Genomic DNA, 21,038 nt, shown 5'->3' with positions numbered 1-21,038 from the left:
GAAAACTCCCTCAAAGGCACAAGTGCCCCAAACATCGTCACCTCTCTCCATCACCCAGCAAAGAAGGAAATTCAGTAGCTCCACTCCCGGGCCCAACACAAAAAGGGATGCTCTCTCTGTCCTCAGCTTAGCAGGACATTTTAGACCCTACGTTTCCAATTTCAGACTTTTGGCAAAACCCCTATATATGCCATCCAGAGGGCCCCTAGAGGAGCCCCTAGGCCCACCTCTCCCAATCTCCACCCCATTTATGAAGCCGAAGAAGGCGCTCCTTTCTGTGCCTGCTTTGAGACTCCCCAGCTCTCCCAAACCCTTCCTCTTCTATGTCTCTGCCACCCAGGACCTCAGACTCGGAGTTCTGGGTCAAGCCTATGGTGACTCTTTCCATGCCTTCACCATCATCCAAGAACGGCCCTTTGGCCTGAAGGTCCTCGGGGTCACTGCCGTCCTTCAATCTGAAGCTCACAAACTTACTCAAACCATGACGATCCCCTCCTCCCACAGCCTGCCCGGGCACGTGGCTCCTCGCCCGGCCTCCCTCCTGACACCAACAGCTCCGTGCCCTCTTCATCAGCCCAACCCTGCTGAGCCGGATGAAACTGCACTGCAGGAAACAGCTACAGGAGAAAGAGAACACCGCTCCTTTACCCAACCTGAGCTCACAACAACGCTTCTCTATTAAAAGGAGGACTGGAACGTGTTAGGCGGCAAGCCAGAGCAAAAGCAACTCCATTTTGTGAAATCTTTTAACTGGAAAAGTCTCTCTACCACTCTTACTGGAAAAGGCCCCCTATCTCACTAACTTGAGATTCCCCCTCCCCCCTACCTTGCTTGGCACAGACTGCAAGAGACCTTTAGATAACTCCTGTCCTGCTTCAAGGACCGTCCTCCCCCACCAGCCCCCCCAGCTCACGCACCCACAGAATTTGGATTTCTCTCCTGATTAACCTGTAGAACCTCTCGGCCTGTAAGCAGAGGCAGGCTCTATCCTTCCCTGGAGACCCCCCCTCCTGGGCAGGTTTTTATCTCAATAAAGTCTGTTCTGCTGTAGGACCATTTCCTTCACTCTGACCTCTTTTCACTGGGGAAAAGAAGGCCCAGAATTCCAGAGGGGGGAAGCCGGTGTCCACCTTCCGCTGTAAACTTGGTGTGTCACATGGGTATTCTATAGTAACCAGCAATGTGCCTTCCAGGGAACACATACTGAATATTATGAAGGCTCTCGGTGGTGAATCTCCGAGACTGCCATTTACGTGTCCCGACTTGGAGAGATTTGAGGAAATGAAAAAGCATGATTGCCCAATGACATGGGTACTGTTAATACCCCTGAACGGGATGCTTCAAAATGGCTCAATTTCAGGTTTACGTGCATCTTAAAATTGTCAAAATGACACAGTGGCCATCCATCCTCCAGTCTCTGTATCGAAGGGAGGAACTCTGTCCCCTGCCCCAACTGTGTATTCAGTGGAGCATCTTCTTCCTCTGCCTGTCCTTCTTTGAAATCCCCTATGCCTTCATGAACAAGAGCTTCATGAAGGGAAAATTGAACCTAAAACAAAAGAAAGAGGGGAAAAAATTCTCACCAATGACTTAGTTCCCAGGAATAAAAATTTAATGTAGAAATCATATCATCTTGGTCTTTGGGGCTGTGGGAGATTCGTTTCTCATCAAAGCTGAGGTGTAAAATGGAAATCTGGTAGCCAGTGTTGGTAGGTTAGTATTGGCACTCCTGACACGGTCATTGAAATAACATTTTTCTTTCTCTGTAGATTTTTTTCTTTGACAATAGGAACAAAACATGCAGTAGGATTTTTTTAGGAACACTGGATGCTACGTTAGAAAGACGTGCCCACCAAATATGTCCATGGCCAGCCACCTCTTATGTTTCATGGGAAAGTGGTTGATTGGATGCGGGGCCTGGGGAGTTGTCCAGCATATGCCGAAATGAGGGACGAGGAAATAGGCTGGGGTATGAAGGTTCCACGGCACCCGCGGCCTTCCTGTCTAGGACTCAGTGGGACAGAAAACTGGATGCCCAGGGAAAAGCAAAGAAAGGAAGGTCGAGATTTTTCAAGTCCCGTGGCTCAGATGAACTCTTCACAATGGAGAATCTTTCTTTAGTGTGATTTTTAAAAGCAGAAATTAAAAAAAAATGCATCTCAAAAAAAAATACTAGAGTCATATTTTTTTATTTCCTTCTGCTAGACATTGGGACAGCTTTCGTCTTTGCCATCTTTCTGATGCTACTTAACACGCTCTCCTCATGTTGGGCCCAGCATTTTGAGCAGTACTCAGGCAGAGACCTGATTCTACACGGTCATCCGTATCTCTTGGGGGCGTTGGTTCCGGGCCCTCTGAGGACACAGAGATTTGCAACTGCTCTGCCTCTTATACAAAGTAGTATATTTGCATAAATCTTATGCCATCTTCCCATTTGCTTTATTTTTGCTTTATTTTTTTTAAATTGGGGATTGAACTCAGAAACATTATGCCTCCAAGCTAACTCCCAAGCCTTTTTTATTTTTATTTATTTATTTATTTATTTATTTATTTATTTTTGGTGGTACTGGGGTTCCTGGAAACCCTTCTACCTCCGGGTTATACTCCCAGACCTATTTTTATATATTTTTTATTTGGAAACAGGGTCTCTTAAACCAGCGAGGCTGGCTTCAAACCAGCGCGATCCTCCTGTCTCCGCCTCCCAAGCGCGGGGATTACAAGCGTGCGCCATCACGTCCGGCCCCCCAAGCCCTTTTTATTTATTTATTTATTTATTTATTTATTTATTTATTTATTTATTTATTTTGAAGCAGTTCTCCCAAGGTTGCTGAGGCTGCCCTCAACCCTGTGATCCTGCGAGCCTCCTGTCTCAGCCTCCCAAGACTGGGATCACGTGCGTGGGCCACTGCGCCTGATTCTCATACACTTTAAATCATCTCCATTTGACACATAACACCAAAAGCAATGTAGATGCCATACAGACAATGGTCATACTGGATTTCTTAGGAAAAAATGACAAGAAAATGTGTACATGTTTGGTACAGAGTAAGGACTCGATTTTTTTCCCTCAAATATTTTCAGTCTGAGGTCAGTTGCACCACAGATGCAGGAATCACAGACCTGGAAGCCAACTGCATAGGACTTAGTCACTATTGCCAGAGTTGGGAAACCCATTTTTCTTAAGTTATCATACTTAATAATTAATAATTAAGTTATTAATACGTCTTAAGTATTGCTACATAGACCAAACACATTCCCGACAGACCTTTGACGGTCCCCGAACCCTACTCCCTACAGTGCAGCTCAGACACTGTGCTACTGTACAGCATAAAGTTCTTATCTACAAGCCTTTGGGATGTTCAGTAAGTGGCCTCATTCCACTGTGATCTGATAAGACGCAAGAAATCGTTTCGGTTTTTTTTTAGATGTGTTAATACTTGCTTCAATATAATCTATGCTGGAAAAAGTCCCCTGTGCTGATGAAAAGAATGAATTGTATTCTGCAGAGTTTTGGATGGACATTCTGTAGATGGTTAAGTCCATTTGATTTATGGTGCAATTCAACTTTGATGTTCCTTTTTCATAGGGATGACCTATCTATTGATGGGCGCAGGGTACTTACTGACCGTGTAACTGAATTGGGACCCACCGTTCCCTTTATGTCATTTTTTATAAAAACTGGGTGCTCAAAGCAGGTGTGGTGGTGCACACCTATAACACCAGCACTTAGGAGGCTGAGGGAGGAGGATCACAAGTTTGAGGCCAACTTCAGCAACTTAGCAAGGTGCTCGGCAATTTGGCGAGACCCTGTTTCCAAATAAAAAATAAAGTAGGGCTAGGGCATAGTTTGGAGGTAAAAGGACCCCTCGGTTCAATCCACAGCACCCCCCCCTCACTTCTTATTTTGGCTTAAGAACTATTTTATTTATTTATTTATTTTTATTTATTTATTTTTTTTTTTTGGTGGTACTGGGGTTCCTGGAAGCCCTTCTACTTCCAGGCTACACTCCCAGACCTATTTCATATTTTTATTTGGAAACAGGGTCTCTTAAGCCAGCGCGGCTGGCTTCGAACCTGCACGATCCTCCTGTCTCCGCCTCCCAAGCGCGGGGATCACAAGCGTGCGCCACCACGTCCGGCCTAAGCACTGGTTCATCTATCATTTGCAGAACCAGTAACTCGACAAGCTTCAAGATGCTCTTAACGTTAGGGCTCGTCTCACCTCCAGTCCCAGATCTCACTACCCCCCTCTCCCTAGCCCAAAGAAGAAGAGGTTCTGTTGAACTAGGTCCGGGCTGAATCACAGGTGCCTTGAAAGCTGCCGTTGTGGCACTTTCACGCCTCCTCCAATACAGCGCTGCAGAAGCTAGGCTTGGGAATGCGCGTGGTTTCACGCAGGTCGTATCGCACCGCGAAACTCGAACCAGCTCCCAGTCTCCTAAGAGTTTTCTCAGTGGTTAAAAATGGCGGAATCCCTGCTGCAGCGGCAGGCAGAGCCATAGTCCCGTCCATGCCCTGATCCAGGTGCTGCTTAATCATTACGTATGTAGCCACTTGCACGTAGGATGAGACCATCCCGATTTGCTCCGGCAACTCTTTGCCAGGGGATTTGAATTTTGTAGGCAGGAGTCCAAGCAAGAGTCTCCCCGCCCAGGGCTGGAAGCTGACCCAATCAGCGGCAGCGGAAGGTTGATAGCTTTGAAATGTGTGGTTGCCTGAGGTCACCGTGAACGTTTTGAGTCTCTTTTTTCATTTGCTCAGATCCGCTGCCTATTTTCTCAAACGAACCCATCGCAACACCAGTTAATGGGGTGCCACGGTGACCAAGTATGGAGGACACTCCACAGCTGTAAGACGTCTCTACTCCAGACCCTCAACCCTCGGTGTAGCCGTGTCATAAATTAACCCTGCACTTGCTGAGAAATAAGACCGCTCAGAAACCCCAACGGCCACCATAGCTTCCCAGAGCCCGGGGAATAGACAGCACGGGGAGACAGGACTTTTAGGAGCCGGATGGAACTTTGTGCTCATCGACTGAACATAGAAAGTGTATTTTTTCTGATGTCTTCTCTCTTCCCCACACCAGGATGCGGCTCTGAGCTGTCGCTTGGGTACATGGCGAACTCCCCTGACAGTAAAAACTCTGATTCCAGCTTGGGGCCAGACACCTAGTTCTCCTCCTCCTCTACCTCTACGAAGCTGGCTGGCAGTCCTTTAACACGCTCTGATGGCCCTGGCAAATATTCTGGTTCATGTTAGATATAAGTAAAGTGACTTCTTTCTGCTTGCTTCAGAGTCAATTTGTTTGGAATATAATTTTCCATCCTTTCAGTCCTCACAAGTTGATAAGGCTGGCTGAGAAAACCCGTGGTCCTCCTGTCTCAGCCTCCCAAGTGCTAGGATTGCAGGTGTGCGCCACCACGGCCGGCTGGCATAGACCTCTTAGTGGGTTTGTATCGAAGACTCTCCTCCCCCACCCCTGGGGATGAACTAACCTTAAGGCTGCGCTAGAACCTTAATTCTAGGATTAAGAATTAAGAACCTAGCCGGGCGTGATGGCACACGCTTGTAATCCCCGCGCTTGGGAGGTGGAGACAGGAGGATCGAGCAGGTTCAAAGCTAGCCGCGTGGCTTAAGAGACCCTGTTTCAAAATATAAAATAGGTCTGAGAGTGTAGCCCACTGGTATAAGAGCTTCCAGGAACCCCAGTACCACCAAAAAAAAAAAAAAAAAAAAAAAAGAATTAAGAACCTCGATTCTAGGATTCCCCGGGTGTCCTGGGGAAAGAAAAACACCGGGGCCTTTGCCTTCCAGCGCAGCAAGTGCGGGCAGCAGAGGGCGCTCCTGGGGAGCGCAGACGCCCCCCTAGCGGCGGCCGCGGTGTCCTGGGCTTTGGGGCTTAGTCATCTGGAGAGGAGGGTCTCAGATTTAGGGTAAGCAGGAAGAGTTTACTTAGCCAAGAGACTGGACGGCTTCCGGAGAGCAGGTTTTGTTAGAAGGGCCGGCATGCGCTCCTCCCTGCGGTCTCCTACGTGGCAAGTTTTATATTCAGTGTGGAGACACCCCCGCCCCGCCCATGTCTTACGAGTTTGGGGCGGTTACTGTTACGTTTTCTTCCACAATTTAATGCGCCTGTGATAACTTTGCCTTGTTGGAAAGTTTCCCATCCGTGCCCAAGTGAAACTTACAGGAGAGAAACCGTTGTCAAAATCACAATTTAAATATGATAATGCCATGGTAAATTGCCAGAGGTTACTCTCCGGTGAACTTGGGGCTTGATGAGCCCGCATTATTAAGTCCCGCCAAATTCAAGTTTTATCTCCCTGACGTCACTGCGGGTTCTCCAACCACAGCTGGGCGGGAGTCGCCGCCTCCCTCTCCCGATGGCCGCTCTCCTGTCCTTGGGACGCATCCGTCCTGTTGCTGTGCCCGGGGTTTGCTCCCCATGGAGACTTCTGCAGAGCTGGTCACCTTGCGAACCCCAGGTCTCTTGTCTGTTTCGACTCGATTTCTGCAGGGTGCAGAATCCGGTGCCCAGGCCACGAGATGGTGCTCCCTGGGACTCTCCCTCCTCCCCTCTGCCATTGCTCGGGAGGCTGGGACACGAGAGTCACGGGTTCTCGGTCAGCCTCAGCAACTTAGCTAGGCCCTCTCCAACTTAGTGAGATCCTGCTTCAAAATTAGAAAATAAATAAAATAGGGAAGGTGTAGGTCAGAAGTAGAATACCCCTGAATTTAATAACCAGTACCACACAAACAACTCCCAAGATCAACAAAACACCCTTTTCTGGCAGTACTAGGGATGGAACCCAGAGGCATTCTGCCTCCAAGCTACACTCCCAGCCCTATTTTTTATTCTTTATTTGGAAACAGGGTCTCACTGAGTTGCAGAGGGCCTCACTAAGTAGGTGAGGCTGGCCGCGAACCGCGATCCTCCTGTCTCCGCCTCCCGAATGCTGGGATGACGAGCGTGCGCCACCGCGCCCGGCTGACAAAAGACCCTTTGCTGTTTTTGCACCATCCCTTCTTAACTCTTACAACAAATTGAAGAGGGAGCACCATCTAACGCATTTTATTAGTCCAGTATTACCCTACATGAAAGAGAGACAGACCACGAGAAAACTAGACCGTTGCCCTTAATAAATATTCTCAAGAAAATACTAGCGAAACACACTCCAAAGGATGATTAAAATACACTATCCATTAAACTTACTATTGGAATCACAATTAAGAGTGACTTATCACAGAGATGCAAGAGTGCTTCAGACAAATTCAATCAATATAGCAGACTGAATTAACACAGAGTGAAGGGGGAAAAAAGATTACGTTCATTGGTGCAAGAAACCATCTTCATGATACATACAGGTGCCCCCCTAAAATGCCATCTTTTTCTGAAGCCGATTCTCTGGCCTTCCTTCTGGTAGCCTCCCAAAGAAGTCCTTTTCTGCTCAAGGTAGCCAGGGCCTCTTTCTTTTGCTCTCAACTTGCAATGCATTGATTGGGATGTAACCCAGGTGAGGGGCGTCTAAACATAGAAATAAACGTAACCAAGGAGATGCGAGGCTTGTGTAATTCTGAAAACTGTAAAATGTTGCTGAAAGAGATGAAAGAAGACCTGACGAGTGGGGTGTCGTCTTTGAGTTCTTAGACTTTCCTGCCTGATACGTGCTTTGCTCTCCTGTGGGCCCGGCGCCAAACACCCTCCACTAACGATGCGGTCTCTGGTGAGGGCTTGGCGCCCCGCGATCTCTATCCACTTTCTGAAGGGGTCGTCAGCCACGTGCACTATCAAAAGGGGGAGAAACAGCCGGGCGTGGTGGCGCACGCTTGTAATCCCTGCGCTTGGGAGGCGGAGACAGGAGGATCGTGCGAAGCCAGCTGCGTGCGCTGGTTTAGGAGACCCTGTTTCCAAATAAAAATATAAAATAGGCCTGGGAGTGTAGCCCGAAGGTAGATGGGCTTCCAGGAACCCCAGTACCACCAAAAAAAAAAGGGGGGGGAGAAATAACGTACTTGCAAATGTTATATGTGGCGTAAGAGTCTAGTGTCCAGAACCCACAAAGAATTTGTACAGCTGAAGGACAAAAAATCCAATTTAAAAAAAAGGGGGAGAAATAACGTACTTGCAAATGTTATATGTGGCGTAAGAGTCTAGTGTCCAGAACCCACAAAGAATTTGTACAGCTGAAGGACAAAAAAATCCAATTTAAAAATGAGCAAATATTGCATAGATGTGTTTCCAGGGGAAATCTACAAATGGCTCATAAGTATATGAAAAGACACTCAACATGGTTAGTCATTAGGGAAATGCAAATCAAAACCACACGGAAATGCCACTTTATACCCACTAGGGTGACTATAATTTGGAAAAAATAAATAAATAAATAAATAAGCTTGAGGAAGGATGGAAAGAGATGGAAACCCTCATATCAGGCTGCCAGGAGTGCAAAATGGTGCAGAACTCACAGAAAATAATAGAGAAGTTCTTCAGGATGGTAAGCAGAATTGCCATGTACCCAGAACCCCCTCTCCTAGTTCTATGCGGCAGTTTGTATCTAGCAGCCCTCAGTATTTTATGTGTTAGCTTTTTTTTTTTTTTTTTTTTTGGTGGTACTGGGGTTCCTGGAAGCCCTTCTACCTCCGGGCTACACTCCCAGACCTATTTTATATTTTTTTATTTGGAAACAGGGTCTCCTAAGCCAGCACGGCTGGCTCCGAACCAGCGCGATCCTCCTGTCTCCGCCTCCCAAGCGCGGGGATGACAAGCGTGCGCCACCACGCCCGGCATGTGTTGGCATTTAATCCCCACCGAGAGGCATTCCGGGAGTGGAAACTTATTCTGACTATGGTATTTAAAGACAGGGCCTTTGGGCCGGGGTTGGTGGCCCAGGCCTCTAATGCCAGTCAGATTAGCCGAGACGGGAGGAACGCACGTTTGGGGCCAGACTCAGCAACTCGGCGAGATCCTTAACAATCTAAGGAAAGGCTGTTTCCAGCAAAATGCTTTAGAGGGGAGTTGGAGGAACATCTCAGAGGTAGGATGCCCTTGGGCTCAACCCCCAAGACGGAAAAGGGGGGAGGACTTGGGGGATGACGAGGATTAAAGGCACAAGGGTAGCGCCATCACTGGATCCTGGTGGCTTTAAAGGAAGAAAGAGAACCGGGCGTGGTGGCGCACGCTCGTCATCCCCGCGCTTGGGAGGCGGAGACAGGAGGATCGCGCAGGTTCGAAGCCAGCCTCAGCTGGCTTAAGAGACCCTGTTTCCAAATAAAAATATAAAATAGGTCTGGGAGTGTAGCCTGGAGGTAGGAGGGTTTCCAGGAACCCCAGTACCACCCAAAAAGAAGAAGGAGGAGGAGGAGGAGGAGGAGGAGGAGGAGGAGGAGGAGGAGGAAGAGGAGGAGGAGGAGGAGGAGGAGGAAGAGGAGGAGGAGGAGGAGGAGGAGGAGATAAAGGCAAGAAGAGGCACATAGCCCAATGCTCCGTCATCCAGATGACGGGGACAATTAACTATCACAACGCCAGGAGCATCTGCTGCACAGAGGACGCCCAGAATGCTAAATCAGATTCCTCTGTATAATAACTAATTGGCGAAGGGTGCCTTGCTCTGCAGCCACCTAGCTTCGTGTCTTTAGTCAAGTCGTCTGAACTCTCTGGGCCTCCGCTAGACAAGGCAGACAACGGGAGGAGCCGACATCCTGGGGTTGGGCGGATTAAATAGGACGTGCGTACAGCGTGCTTGCCCAGCGTCCACCCCCTGGCTGTCCTCACCACGATTCCATTACCGGGTTCAGAGCCAAGCTCCGGCCAGTTAGTTCTTGAGTATCTGTGCAGCCGGCTGGGCTTTCGACGCTGAGATTCCCCAGCAGAGGGCGCCGAAGGAGCGCCGTGGGAGGAAGCCCGCGCCTCCTGCTTCGGCCTGGGTTGGGGGCGCTGGGTAGCAGGGATCACACACCCGGATCCTCAGACCCCGGCGGAGCCTTTGGGCTCCGGGTAACTTTTCCCGACTTTTCCCAACACCTCCCCAACTGGTCTCAGGTGATGGCGCCCTCGGGGTGAAGCGCCAGGTCCCACCTTTGCCCGCCGTCCCGTTGTTAGAGAACCAAACGCCATCAATTCGTCCACCCCGGAGGAACAGTCCCAGGTGATGGAGGAAGGCCCGCGCGAGTCAGCTGCCCCCGGCCCAAAGGGAAAGCCTGCGTTTGGAAAAACTTTCCTTCCCAGGAGTAAGGCGTAGACACTCGGCGTCTCTAAGCATTCCCGGTAAATTAGGGGTACCGCTAAGGAAGAAATTCACCCATCAGTCGCTGGGGCCTGAGGTCAGAATTTGGGCTGCTGGTTGGAAGTGTATGAACTTGAAGGAAGAAAAAAATAATAATAACCCTCCGTGGGCGTGGCTTCCTCCAGGGGAGAGTGGGCTCCATTGGCCCATGAGACCTGCCCCTAGCACAGTGCCTGGCACATACTAGGACCTCAGTATAGAGCTAATATAATTTATCTGTCGCTGTCCAGCAGCCATTCCCCAGTCTCCTGGGAGACTCGCACGTTCTCCCTGTGTGGGGGCATCTGGGCTGAGACTTTCCATAGCGTTCCAGTTTATTCTTTTTTGCTTACGGTGGCTTCAGTGACTTGTGGAGACCCCAGGAGTGGGCAGACAGGGGAGTCGCCTGGGCAGACTCCCCAGGTGACCTACGTGTGGCACAGGGAGCCACTAAGTCCTGGCCGCTCCTGGCTAGCGGGCTCTCAGTAATAATACTAACTGTGAGACAGGAGGGCCGCAGGTTCAAGGACAGACTCGGCAACTTAGACTCTCAGCAACCTAGCGAGAACCTGTTTTCAAAAATAAAATGAAAAATTAAAAAGGAATGTAGCTCAGAGGTAGAATGCTTCTGGGTCCTGTAAGATTGAAGAATGCGGTGACAGGTCCAACCTGCAATGCCACACAAAATATAATAATAGTACCAGCAGTGAGGATGGTGAAGGTAGCAGCTGTCTTTTATGGCTGCTGGCCTTTTATTTATTTTTTCTTTTCTGACTCTGTCTTAAGTGCTACACCCAGTATCTTACTAAGTCTCAGATCCTTCTGAGACCTACTGTACCCATTTTGTATGGTATCATACCCAGTGTGTGTGTGTGTGTGTGTGTGTGTGTGTGTGTGTGTGTGTAACTGGAGACTGAACCCAGGGGCAGTCTACCTTTGACTACACCCCCAGTCCTATTTTTTTAATTCTTTATTTTATTCTTGGTGCTGGGAGTTGAACCCAGGTACATTCTATCTCTGAACTACATCTCTAGCCCTATTTTTTATTCTTTATTTTGAAACAGGGTCTCACCAAGTTGTAAAGGGCCTCACTAAGTAGCTGAGGCTGGCCACAAACCGTAATCATCTTGTCTCAGCCTCCCGAATGCTGAGAGTACAAGCCTGCACCACCACGCCTGGCCTTATTTTTTAATTCTTTATTTTATTTTATTATTGGAGCTGGGAATTGAACCCACAGGCATTCCTACCTCCTAGCTCCACTCCCAGCCCGATTTTTTTTTTTTTTTTTTTTTTTTTTTTTTTTTTTGCGAGTACTAGGGATGGAACCCGGGGACATTGTACCTCTATACCCCCAGCCCTATTTTTTAGTCTTTTTTTTTTTATTTTTGAAACAGCTTCTCACTGAGTTGCAAAGGGCCTCGCTGAGTAGCTGAGGCTATCCACGAACACGACCCTCCGATCTCAGCCTCCCGCATGCTGACATTACAAGCATGCACCACCACGCCCGGCCTCCCAGCACGATGTGCTATTCATTTTGAAACAGGATCTCACGAAGTTGCAGAGAGCCTCACTAAGCAGCTGAGGCTGGCCTCAGTATTACAAGTGTGCGCCACCATGCTCGGTTGTTATTAAACCCCCCCCCCTTTTTTTTTTTTTTTGGTGGTGGCACTTGGGTTCCTGGAAACCCTTCTACCTCCGGGCTACACTCCCAGACCTATTTTTATATTTTTATTTGGAAACAGGGTCTCCTAAGCCAGAGAGGTTGGCTTCGAACCTGCGCGATCCTCCTGTCTCCACTTCCCAAGCGCGGAGATTACCAGCGTGCGCCACCACGCCCGGCTTATTAAGCCCATTTTAAGGATGGAAAACCGAGGATGGCGAGCGCGGTAGGGACCCATCACTGGCTGGCGCCCAGTGCACCCGGCCCGCAGCAGGTGGCCGGGGGCGTGGCCTGATCGTGACGTCACGAGAGGGGCGGTCCCAGGCGCGTCCCTGGCTCGCAGCGGACGCCCAATGAAGCCGGCCCGCAGCAGGTGCCCGGGGGCGTGGCGGGGCGTGGCCGCGGTGTGACGTCACGAGGGCGGTCCCTGGCCTCGCCCCGCCCTCCTCCCCTCCCCGCGCGGCCGCGGCGATCGCGATTCGCAGCGGAGCACCGGGCCGGACGCCGCCGGAGCCATGGCTGCGGCCCCCGCGGGTAAGGCGGGCGCGGGCCGGCGGGAGGGCAGCCCGGGGGGCCCCCGGCGCCCGCTCACCCGCGCTGTCCCCGCTTGTCCCCCAGGGGCGGAGACCCGGCAGAGGCTGCTGCGCACCGTGAAGAAGGAGGTGGGTGCGGGCCCCGGGGAGGGGCCGCGGCCGGGGGGGGGGGGGGCGCAGAAGCTTCTGGAGGGCGTTCCTGGCCGGGCCGCGGGCCTTCGGGCGCGGGGGGGGGGGCGGATGTGGCGCAGGACCCTCGTGAGGGGGGGCATGGCCGCAGGTGTCTGGGTGGGACCCCGATTGCGAAGCAGCAGGGCGTGGGTCTCAGTGAGGGGTCCTAGAGGAGAGAGGAGGTGCGGGGGTGGGCAGGCCTGCTGGGAGGGGGCGCTGCGCTGGACTAGGGGGCAGGCTACAGGAAATGGGGGGAGGTTCCCTTTGGGAACATAAGGCCCCCCCTCGTGTCCCCAAATTCTCGGTGCATAGAGCCACCCCCATAAGCCAGGGGACCCCCTCCCTGGGTTGGGAGTCAGTGGACTGCCCTTGTAGCAGGAGGAGCCCCTCACCCCCATTGTGCCCACGGAGAACTCGCCGAAGGGGATGGACCCGTTTTCCCTGGCCAGTCTTGCCGTGTCCAGCCTAGCCTTTCAGGGTTCATAGTCAGTGACCTTCCAGTAAGGGGGTGGGGAGAGTAGACGGAGGGAGGCTGGAGTGTGTGTGTGTGTGTGTGTGTGTGTGTGTGTGTGTGTGTGTGTGTGTAATGTGCGTACACGCATGAGCTGCTGTTGTCATATCCAAGTTCATCTAAACGTGCTGCGTGTGTTTTTCTGGGTATGCGCGTGTAGCTGTGAATGTACCTGCATGTACATGTAGACTGTGTGCCTGCGTTTGTAGGTAGCAGTCTGTGTGTACAATGCGTATGTGGATGAGTGAGGGTGTGGGGGGCCTCCTTCGTCACCCCTCAGCCTGGCACCCCCTTGCTGCCGTATCTGCGTCTTGCAAGTCCTCAACCTGAGACTTTGCATGACTGAAGGCATGGCGGGCCAGCCCGGTCCCTGGCTTCCTGTACGTGTGTGTGCGCGCGCGCGCGTGTGTTTTAGGGCAGCCCTCAGGAGCCCCCTCTGTAGGATAGCAGATGGTCACCCAGCACGGCCGGGACCTGTTGCTGCGCCCTCCTCCGGAGCGTGGGTGCGTCTGTGTACGTGTCTCTGGGTGTGATGTGCCCTTTCTGTTTAAACAGCCCTAGGGCTGGTTGCACACTCTAGTGTTTCTGAGTTGGGAGCCATGCAGGATATATGGAATCCCTCAGAACGACCCAGGAAGTTTTCACCTCAGCTCTTGTTTTTAAGAAAAGCATTGGTTGGCTCAGTTGAGGGCAGCTGCAGGCAGGAAAGGATTGGCAGGGCCTCTGGGAGGGTGCTGGCTGAGCTCCTGGGCCCAGATCGGCCACCAGCAGCCTCGGAATCCTGCACAAGCCCCTGTCGCCGTCTGGGACTCAGTTTCCCCATTTGTAAAAGGTTGCATTGGACCCAAGGTCCCAGGTCCGGTCTTTATCAGCATAGCTCAGGTAAAGCCAGGAAGCGGGGCGCACGTTGACCCTGGTGGCCAGAGGCTGGGCCTCTCCTCTGGAGGCAGACAGTTCTGGGGCTGGGATGAGCTTCCTGCCTGGCCCGAGGCTGAGGCCAGATCCTGATCGAAAGGACCTCTCGTCACCCTGCTTGGTGCCTGGGAGGGGCAAGGCCAGTGCCTCGCCAGGTTGGGCAGGTGTGTTGAACTCCAGATCTGGAATCTTTTCTTGAAGGAATTTGTTTATTCTTTTATGATGGTACTTGGTACAGGGGATTAAGCCCAGGGGCATTCTACTTCTGAGCTACTTCCGCAGCCCTCTCTTATTTTTACTTTGAAATGGTCTTGCTAGGTTGATGCGAGCCTCACTACCTGCTGAGGCTGTTCTAGAACCCGCGATCCTCCTGCCTCCGCCTCCCGGGCGCTGGGGTCACACGGGCGCGCCACCACGCCTGGCTACCAGATCTGAAATCTGAAAGCGAGATTCACAGTTGCACGTTGCTGGCTTTCTCTGGACTCTGCATTTTCTGGGGCCGGTTGTCCTAAGAACCAGAGCTTCCGTTCCCTGGGAATAGGGTGCGCTGGGCCCCGAATGCAGTAACCTCGCGAGGGGTTGGCTTGTCCCGATGTTACAGACAAGGCTCGCCGAGGAGGAGCGACTCACCCAGGAGCGCCCAGCCGAGAAGGGGCTGAGTCAGGACCAACCCAGATCTGTCTGACATTGGAGCCAGGCTCTGGCCCCCACCCCCCTCCACAAACATACCCATCCACGCTACACGGGGCTACACCGACAGGCTGTGGGGGGCACAGTTTCCACTGGACAGATGAGGATACCATGCCCCAGAGGGGGTAGTGTTTCCGGGGCACAGACCAGTTCAGGGGGACAGGCTCCAGTGTGCCATCCTCCACCTCTCTGTTGAGCGCGGGCACCCCAAAGGGCTCAACAGTAAGCCTGTGCCCCCAGAGCCAACCTCCCTCTCCTCTGCTCCCTTTGCTCCCCTCCCTGGGGGCATTGGCGGCGCCACCCCCCACCCCAATGTCAGAGAGCCGGTCTCCAGTGAAGTAGAAAGTTAAGCCCTGGCTAGAAATCTGAGCACCAAGTCCTGCCTGTCACAGCCTCGCCGGTCTTTCTGGAAGGTGTGTCCGAGCAGCTCCTCTCCACAGCCAGGTGGCTTTGCAAGTGTGTCCTGAGCCATGGCCACCAAGGGGCCAGCAGAGGCCCCAGGACTGGAAGATCCACCCACTACCGACCTGGGTACCCGTCAGGACCCAGCACCCACGCGGCAGGTCCTGAAGGATCTTTGGGCTCGGCCAGAGCTGGGCGCAAATCCTGGGTGCGTTCATTTACTGAAGGTTGTGTGTCCGTCCGACTGTGAGCGGGGTTCTGTGGGTACCACAGCGGACGGGACAGGCCCGCTGCCCCGGGCCTCCTCGGGTTGACATCCTACTGTGGGAGACAGACCCTGGCGTGTACTCAAGCATCATCACAAAGATAATTGCAGCAGGTGCACACATTGTAAAAGGGTACCTCTTAGCAGGACAGGAACACAAAATAGGGATTGCGGGCGTGGCTCGGTGGTGCAGGGCTTGCCTCGCAGGCTCGAGGCGCCAGGTTCAAATCCAAGCCCTGCCCCCGCAAATATATATATACATATTTTTTTTTTTTTTTGCAGTACTGAGGATGGAACCCAGGGGCATTCTACCTCCGAGCTACACCCCATTCCTACTTTTATTCTTTTTATTCTTTATTTTGAAACAGGGTCTCACTGAGTTGCAGAGCACCTCACTAAGTAGCTGAGGCTGTCTACAGCTCCTGTCTCAGCCTCCCAAATGCTGGGATTACAAGCATGCGCCACCACGCCCGGCTATTTACATTATTTACATAGTGTGTGTGTGTGTGTGTGTGTGTGTGTGTGTGTGTGTGTGTGTGTATGAAAATGTGTGTATACAACACCAAACTGAAGCTGGCGTGGCGCACACTTGTAATCCCAGCATTAGGGAGGCTGAGATAGGAGGATCATGGTTCATGGGCAACCTCAGCTACTTAGTGAGGCCCTTTGCAACTCAGTGAGACCCTGTTTCAAAATAAAGAATAAAAAAATAGGGCTGGGTGTATAGCTCAGAGGTAGAAAGTCCCTGGTTCCATCCCTAGTACCTTAAAAAAAATACATAATGGGAATAAAAATGGCTCACCTGGCAGGGTGAACCAAATGAAAACACCCGCCGCGGTTTCCTGAGCTCCATGGTAGGGCTGTTATGTCTGTCTGTCTGACTGTCTATCTGTCTATCTCTTCCCCACGAGCTGGGGACAGGGTGGCCTCCAGCCCAATCTCCTGCAGCTAAATCCAGCCAGCTGGGGCCTGGCTCCTTCCTGGCTCGCTGGCTGGCTGGCTCCCTGGCTGGCTCACTCTGCCACCCCTTAATTTTGTTTTGGTTCCCGGAGCGAGCAGGGCCTGGCTTCCCGTTGCCATGACGACTGCCATTGGAGGAGCCGGCCACGTGATGCCGGCTGATAACAGAAGCAAAGTGACTAACTGCCTTGTTTTCCTGCCTCCGCCTGGGCCTGGGAGGCCTCTTAACTGGAAGAGAGAAGGCAGGAGGCTGGTGGTGGTAGATGAGACCCCGGGAAAGAGGCAGGGCGGCGAGGCCGGTCCTGAGCGGGAGCCGCCTTGGCCCTGTGAGCCGGGGCTGGTGGAAAGATGTCACCGCAAGCCATCGCCACAGCTGCTGAGCCCAGGGTGTTTGGGGACGGATCCTCCCAGCCCCTGGGTGGGGAAGATGAGATAGGAGGAAGATGAGGGAAATGATGGATGTTGCCATGGGAACACCAGGAGTCCTTAAGAAGGAGGGGGAGCCGGGCATGGCGGCACATGCTTGTAATCCTAGTACATGGGAGGCTGAGACAGGAGGATCACAGTTCACACACAGCCTCGGCTACTTAGTGAGACCCTTTGTAACTCAGTGAGACCCGGTTTCAAATTAAAGAATAAAAAATAGGGTTAGGGTGTAGCTCAGAGGTCGAATGCCCCTGGGTTCCATCCCCAGTACCGTCAAAAAAAAAGGAGGAGGAACCTTTTTGCTCCCCCAAGATTGGGTTCCTGGATAATATACAGGTATTCCCATTAAATGTGAATTTTAGACAAACATTGAAAGAGGTTTTTTTTTTTGGGGGGGGGTGTTAGTAGGGATTGAACCCAGGAATGTTCTACCTACCTCCAAGCTATACTGCCAGCCCTGTTTTATTTTTTTTTACTTTGAAACAGGGTCTCACTAAGTTGCTGAGGCTGGCCTGAAACCCACAATCCTCCCATCTCAGCCTCCCAAAGATGGGGGTGTCAGGCGTGTGTCACTACGCCCAGCGATGAATGAGTTTTGAGTATGAAAACCAAGTATCGGATTGCTGACTATGGCAGCCCTCGCCCAGGGCGCGTCTGGAGAGGAAGCATCTGGGCTGTCAGGGCCGGGGGTGCTCCTGGCATCCCGGGGGAAGAGTCTGGGGGACTGTGCTCGAGGCACCCGCCCCTGCCGCCTTCGCCTCTGGGGAATTTCCAGCGTGGCGGTACCACCGTTATCTAGAATGTGGGGTCCAGAAGCCTTTGGGGCTCCCTCCCGTCTTGGAGTATTTACACCTACATCATGAGGTGTCTCGGGTCAGGACCGGGTCTGCGCATGATTCACAAGCGCTATTTTCTGGTTTTCGTGTGCACCTCGGTCCTGCAGCCCAGAGGTAACTTTTAGCCATGTCTCTGCCACACCCGCTTCCGCGTTGCCGGCCACTCTGGAAGTTTGGGATTCGGGGTTCGGGGGTGAGGAGCGCCCCGCCTGTGCAGTTAAGGCCCAGGAAGCCGCCGCCACCGCATCCCTTCCCCACCCTAACCCGTCTACCATGAACCACGCACTTTCTCGCCGCTTGTATTTATTTTTTATTTTATTTTATTTATTTTGTGTGTGGGGGGGGGGTACTGGGGTTCCTGGAAGCCCTTCTACCTCCGGGCTACCCTCCCAGACCTATTTTTACATTTTCATTTGGAAACAGGGTCTCCTAAGCCAGCGCGTGGCTGGCTTCGAACCTGCGCGATCCTCCTGTCTCTGCCTCCCAAGCGCGGGGATTACAAGTGTGCGCCACCACACCCGGCCTTCTCGCCGCTTTTAAATTGACTTCGGCCCGCTTGGGACAGTGGCACTGTGTCTTGGCTTCTAAGCTCCGGCACCTGGGACTCGGGGCCGCAGGAGAGGAGGGTGGACTTTGCGGCGCCTTCGGTCATGCCTGGCACCTCTGGGCACATGGAAGCGTTCCTCTGCTCTGGGCACCGTGCCCAAGCCTCGTCCCCTTCCCTCCCCACCGCAGCTCTCCAGGAGGGCCGGTCATCGGCACCCTTAAGTGCTACAGGAGGAACAGAAGCCCAGAGATGTTAAGCCGCCTGCTCTAAGCGTACGCGGCCGGTCCGCAGAGCGCTGGGGATTCACCAGCCTTCGGCTGGATCTTGCGGCCCCGTGTGCAGAGGGCGGTGTGAGGGCACTGTGGGCTTCAGACAGGCCATGGGGTCAGGGATGTGTAGGGGAAGGAGACGAAGCAGGAAGAGCCTGCCCCGCAGCTTAGCGGGACTGAAAGGCGGGCCACAGCCTTTGGACTCACCTAACAGGTACACAGAACCCCGAGGGGCGTCTGGCCTTGTCCCAGCTCGGCCCAGCGACCTGTGTGACTCCCAGCAGGTCCCTGCTCAGCCTCCTTTCATCTCCTCCTCTTCCTCCTCCTCCTCCCTTCTTCTCCCTCCTCCTCCTCCTCCTCCTCCTTCTTCCTCTCTCTCTCTCTCTCTCTCTCTCTCTCTCTCTCTCTCTCTCTCTCTCTCTCATACTGGGGATTGAACCCAGGGGCATTCTACCACTGAGCTACAATCCTAGCTCTATTTTTTTTTTTTTTTTTGGTGGTACTGGGGGTGGAACCCAGAGGCCTTCTACCTCTGGGCTATACTCCCAGACCTTTTTTATATTTTATTTGGAAAAAGGGTCTCACTAAGTTTCTGAAAGCCTCACTAAGTAGCTGAGGCTGGCTTTGAACCCGTGCGATCCTCCTGTTTCAGTCTCCCAACCGCAGGGATTATAAGCGTGCGCCACCACGCCCAGCGCTCTATTTTTTTTTTTTTTTTTTTTTTTTTGGTACTAGGGATGGAACCCAGGGCAACTAACTCTGAGCTACATCTCCAGTCCTATTTTTTATTATTATTATTATTATTATTATTTATTTATTTATTTATTTTGAAACAGGGTCTCACTAAGTTGCAAAGTACCTCACTGAATAGCTGAGACTGGCTGTGAACCACTATCCTCCTGTCTCAGCCGCCTGAATACTGGGATTATAAGCGTGTGCCACCATGCCCAGCTCTGTTTTTATTATTATTTTAAATTTTTTGAGTATAGAAGATTGAAGCCAGAGATATTCTTCCTCTGAGCTACACCCCCAGGCCTATTTCATTTTTATTTTTTATTTGGAAACAAGGTCTCACTGAGCGGCTGAGAGCCTCTCCAAGTTGCCGAGGCTGTCCATGGACCCACGGTCCTCCTGTCTCGGCCTCCCAAGTACTGTGATTACAGGCATGTGCCACCCTGCCTGGCCCCTTTTTATTTTTTATTTAGAGGCAGGGTCTGGCCTAGTTGCCCAGGCTGGCCTCGAACTTGCAATCCTCCTGCCTCGGCTTCCCGGGTAGCTGGGATTACTGGCGTGTGCCCGGTGCCTGGCTCTCTTCCTGTTCTCTACACAGACAAGATGGGACAACCGCAGCTGTCTGCGTGCCTCCGCTTGTCTGATCTGGCCGGAGCTACTTTCTGAGAGCCAAGTTTCCCCTGCTTTTTTCTTCTCTGAATATGCCAAGTCTGCCCTTAAGACATAATTATCGGTGGCCGTAGCTGATAAGACACTGGGGACCCCTGCTCTACCCGAGGAACACCGGGGCTCGGCAGGAGCCGCTGTCAAGTAATAAGGACTTAAAAGCAGCATCTACTGGGCCTTGACGGGGACGGCCTCCTGTGATGGACAGCCTCCTGTGGCTTCTAGTGCCTCCCGTGAAACACCTTCCCTTGGGTGTAAGGAAACCGGTACAGACGCGGTGGGTAGCTGCCTGCGGCGGTGGAGACTCCACGCCGCGTCCATGTGCAGCGTAGACCAGCAGCGCCCACAGGGCTCTGCGCTGGCCAGGCTGCGAGTCCAGCGCGAGGCCCAACTTTAGGATCTGACTGCCCTGGGTTTGAATCCTGTTCTTGCCCGGTAAATAGCTCGTGAACTTCTCTGGTGAGGGGCTGCCTGCATGTCAGAGGGTGAGGGCATCGTCCCCCACACCAAGGAGCCCCTGGGCGGTCAGGTATGCCCAGAGAGGCGGGGCTCCGGCCCTGTGGACACCAGGTGGTCACAGGGGAACCCAGTGCTGCCCCCTGTGGCCACAGCTGGACTTGCAGACACTCAGCTCCCATCCTGCCCTCCCAGGAAGCCCTGGTCCTCAGAGCCCCGCTGTAGAAGGTAGGGGACAGGGGACTTTGGGACACGCCCAGGAGGGCGAGTCTTGGCAGACTGCCGCATCGCCCGCGTGGGCAGCTGGCTCTCCCTCTTTGGGCGAGAGTGCCAAACCTAGACGGGGTGACTGTATTTCTCTTTCTTTTGGTGAGATGAGGAGGTGGGAGATTAATGGGTTTTTATGTTTTTTCTTTGCATGGCATTGTAGAAATTAAGATCGTGGTCACTAAGGGCATGGAAATTGATTTCGCAGTAAGGGCCCATTTAAAAATCAGGCAGCTGAGCTGGGCGTGATGGTACACCTATAATCCCAGGACTTCGGAGGCTGAGACAGGTTCAAGACCAGCCTCAGCAAGTTAGGGAGGCCCTCGGCAAATTAGTGAGACCGTGTTTCAAAATAAAAATATAAAATAGGGCTGGGGGTGGAGCTCAGAGGCAGAAGGCCCCTGGGTTCAATCCCCAGTAAGACACATACCAAGAAAAGAAAAAAGGCCAGGTGTGGTGGTGCACACTTG

At 52.5% G+C, this 21,038-nt stretch overlaps 1 protein-coding gene across 1 annotated transcript in view; it reads left to right on the top strand.

Moving 5' to 3' along the window:
- Positions 1-12,437: 12,437 nt before the first annotated feature.
- The window catches only part of SGSM1 (small G protein signaling modulator 1), a gene marked incomplete at both ends in the record, with an annotated part of 80,105 nt that continues 71,504 nt past the window's right edge, over positions 12,438-21,038 (top strand). The window contains one exon of the mRNA XM_080717806.1: positions 12,438-12,584. Within this exon, the coding sequence (XP_080573932.1) occupies positions 12,438-12,584 (147 nt within the window). The remainder of the gene's footprint in view (positions 12,585-21,038) is intronic.

The sequence above is a fragment of the Muscardinus avellanarius genome (assembly GCF_963383645.1).
Source record: "Muscardinus avellanarius genome assembly, chromosome: 21".
Taxonomy (NCBI): domain Eukaryota; kingdom Metazoa; phylum Chordata; class Mammalia; order Rodentia; family Gliridae; genus Muscardinus; species Muscardinus avellanarius.
Note: the sequence above shows the minus strand (reverse complement) of the source record. Positions and strands in the feature narration are given on the sequence as shown.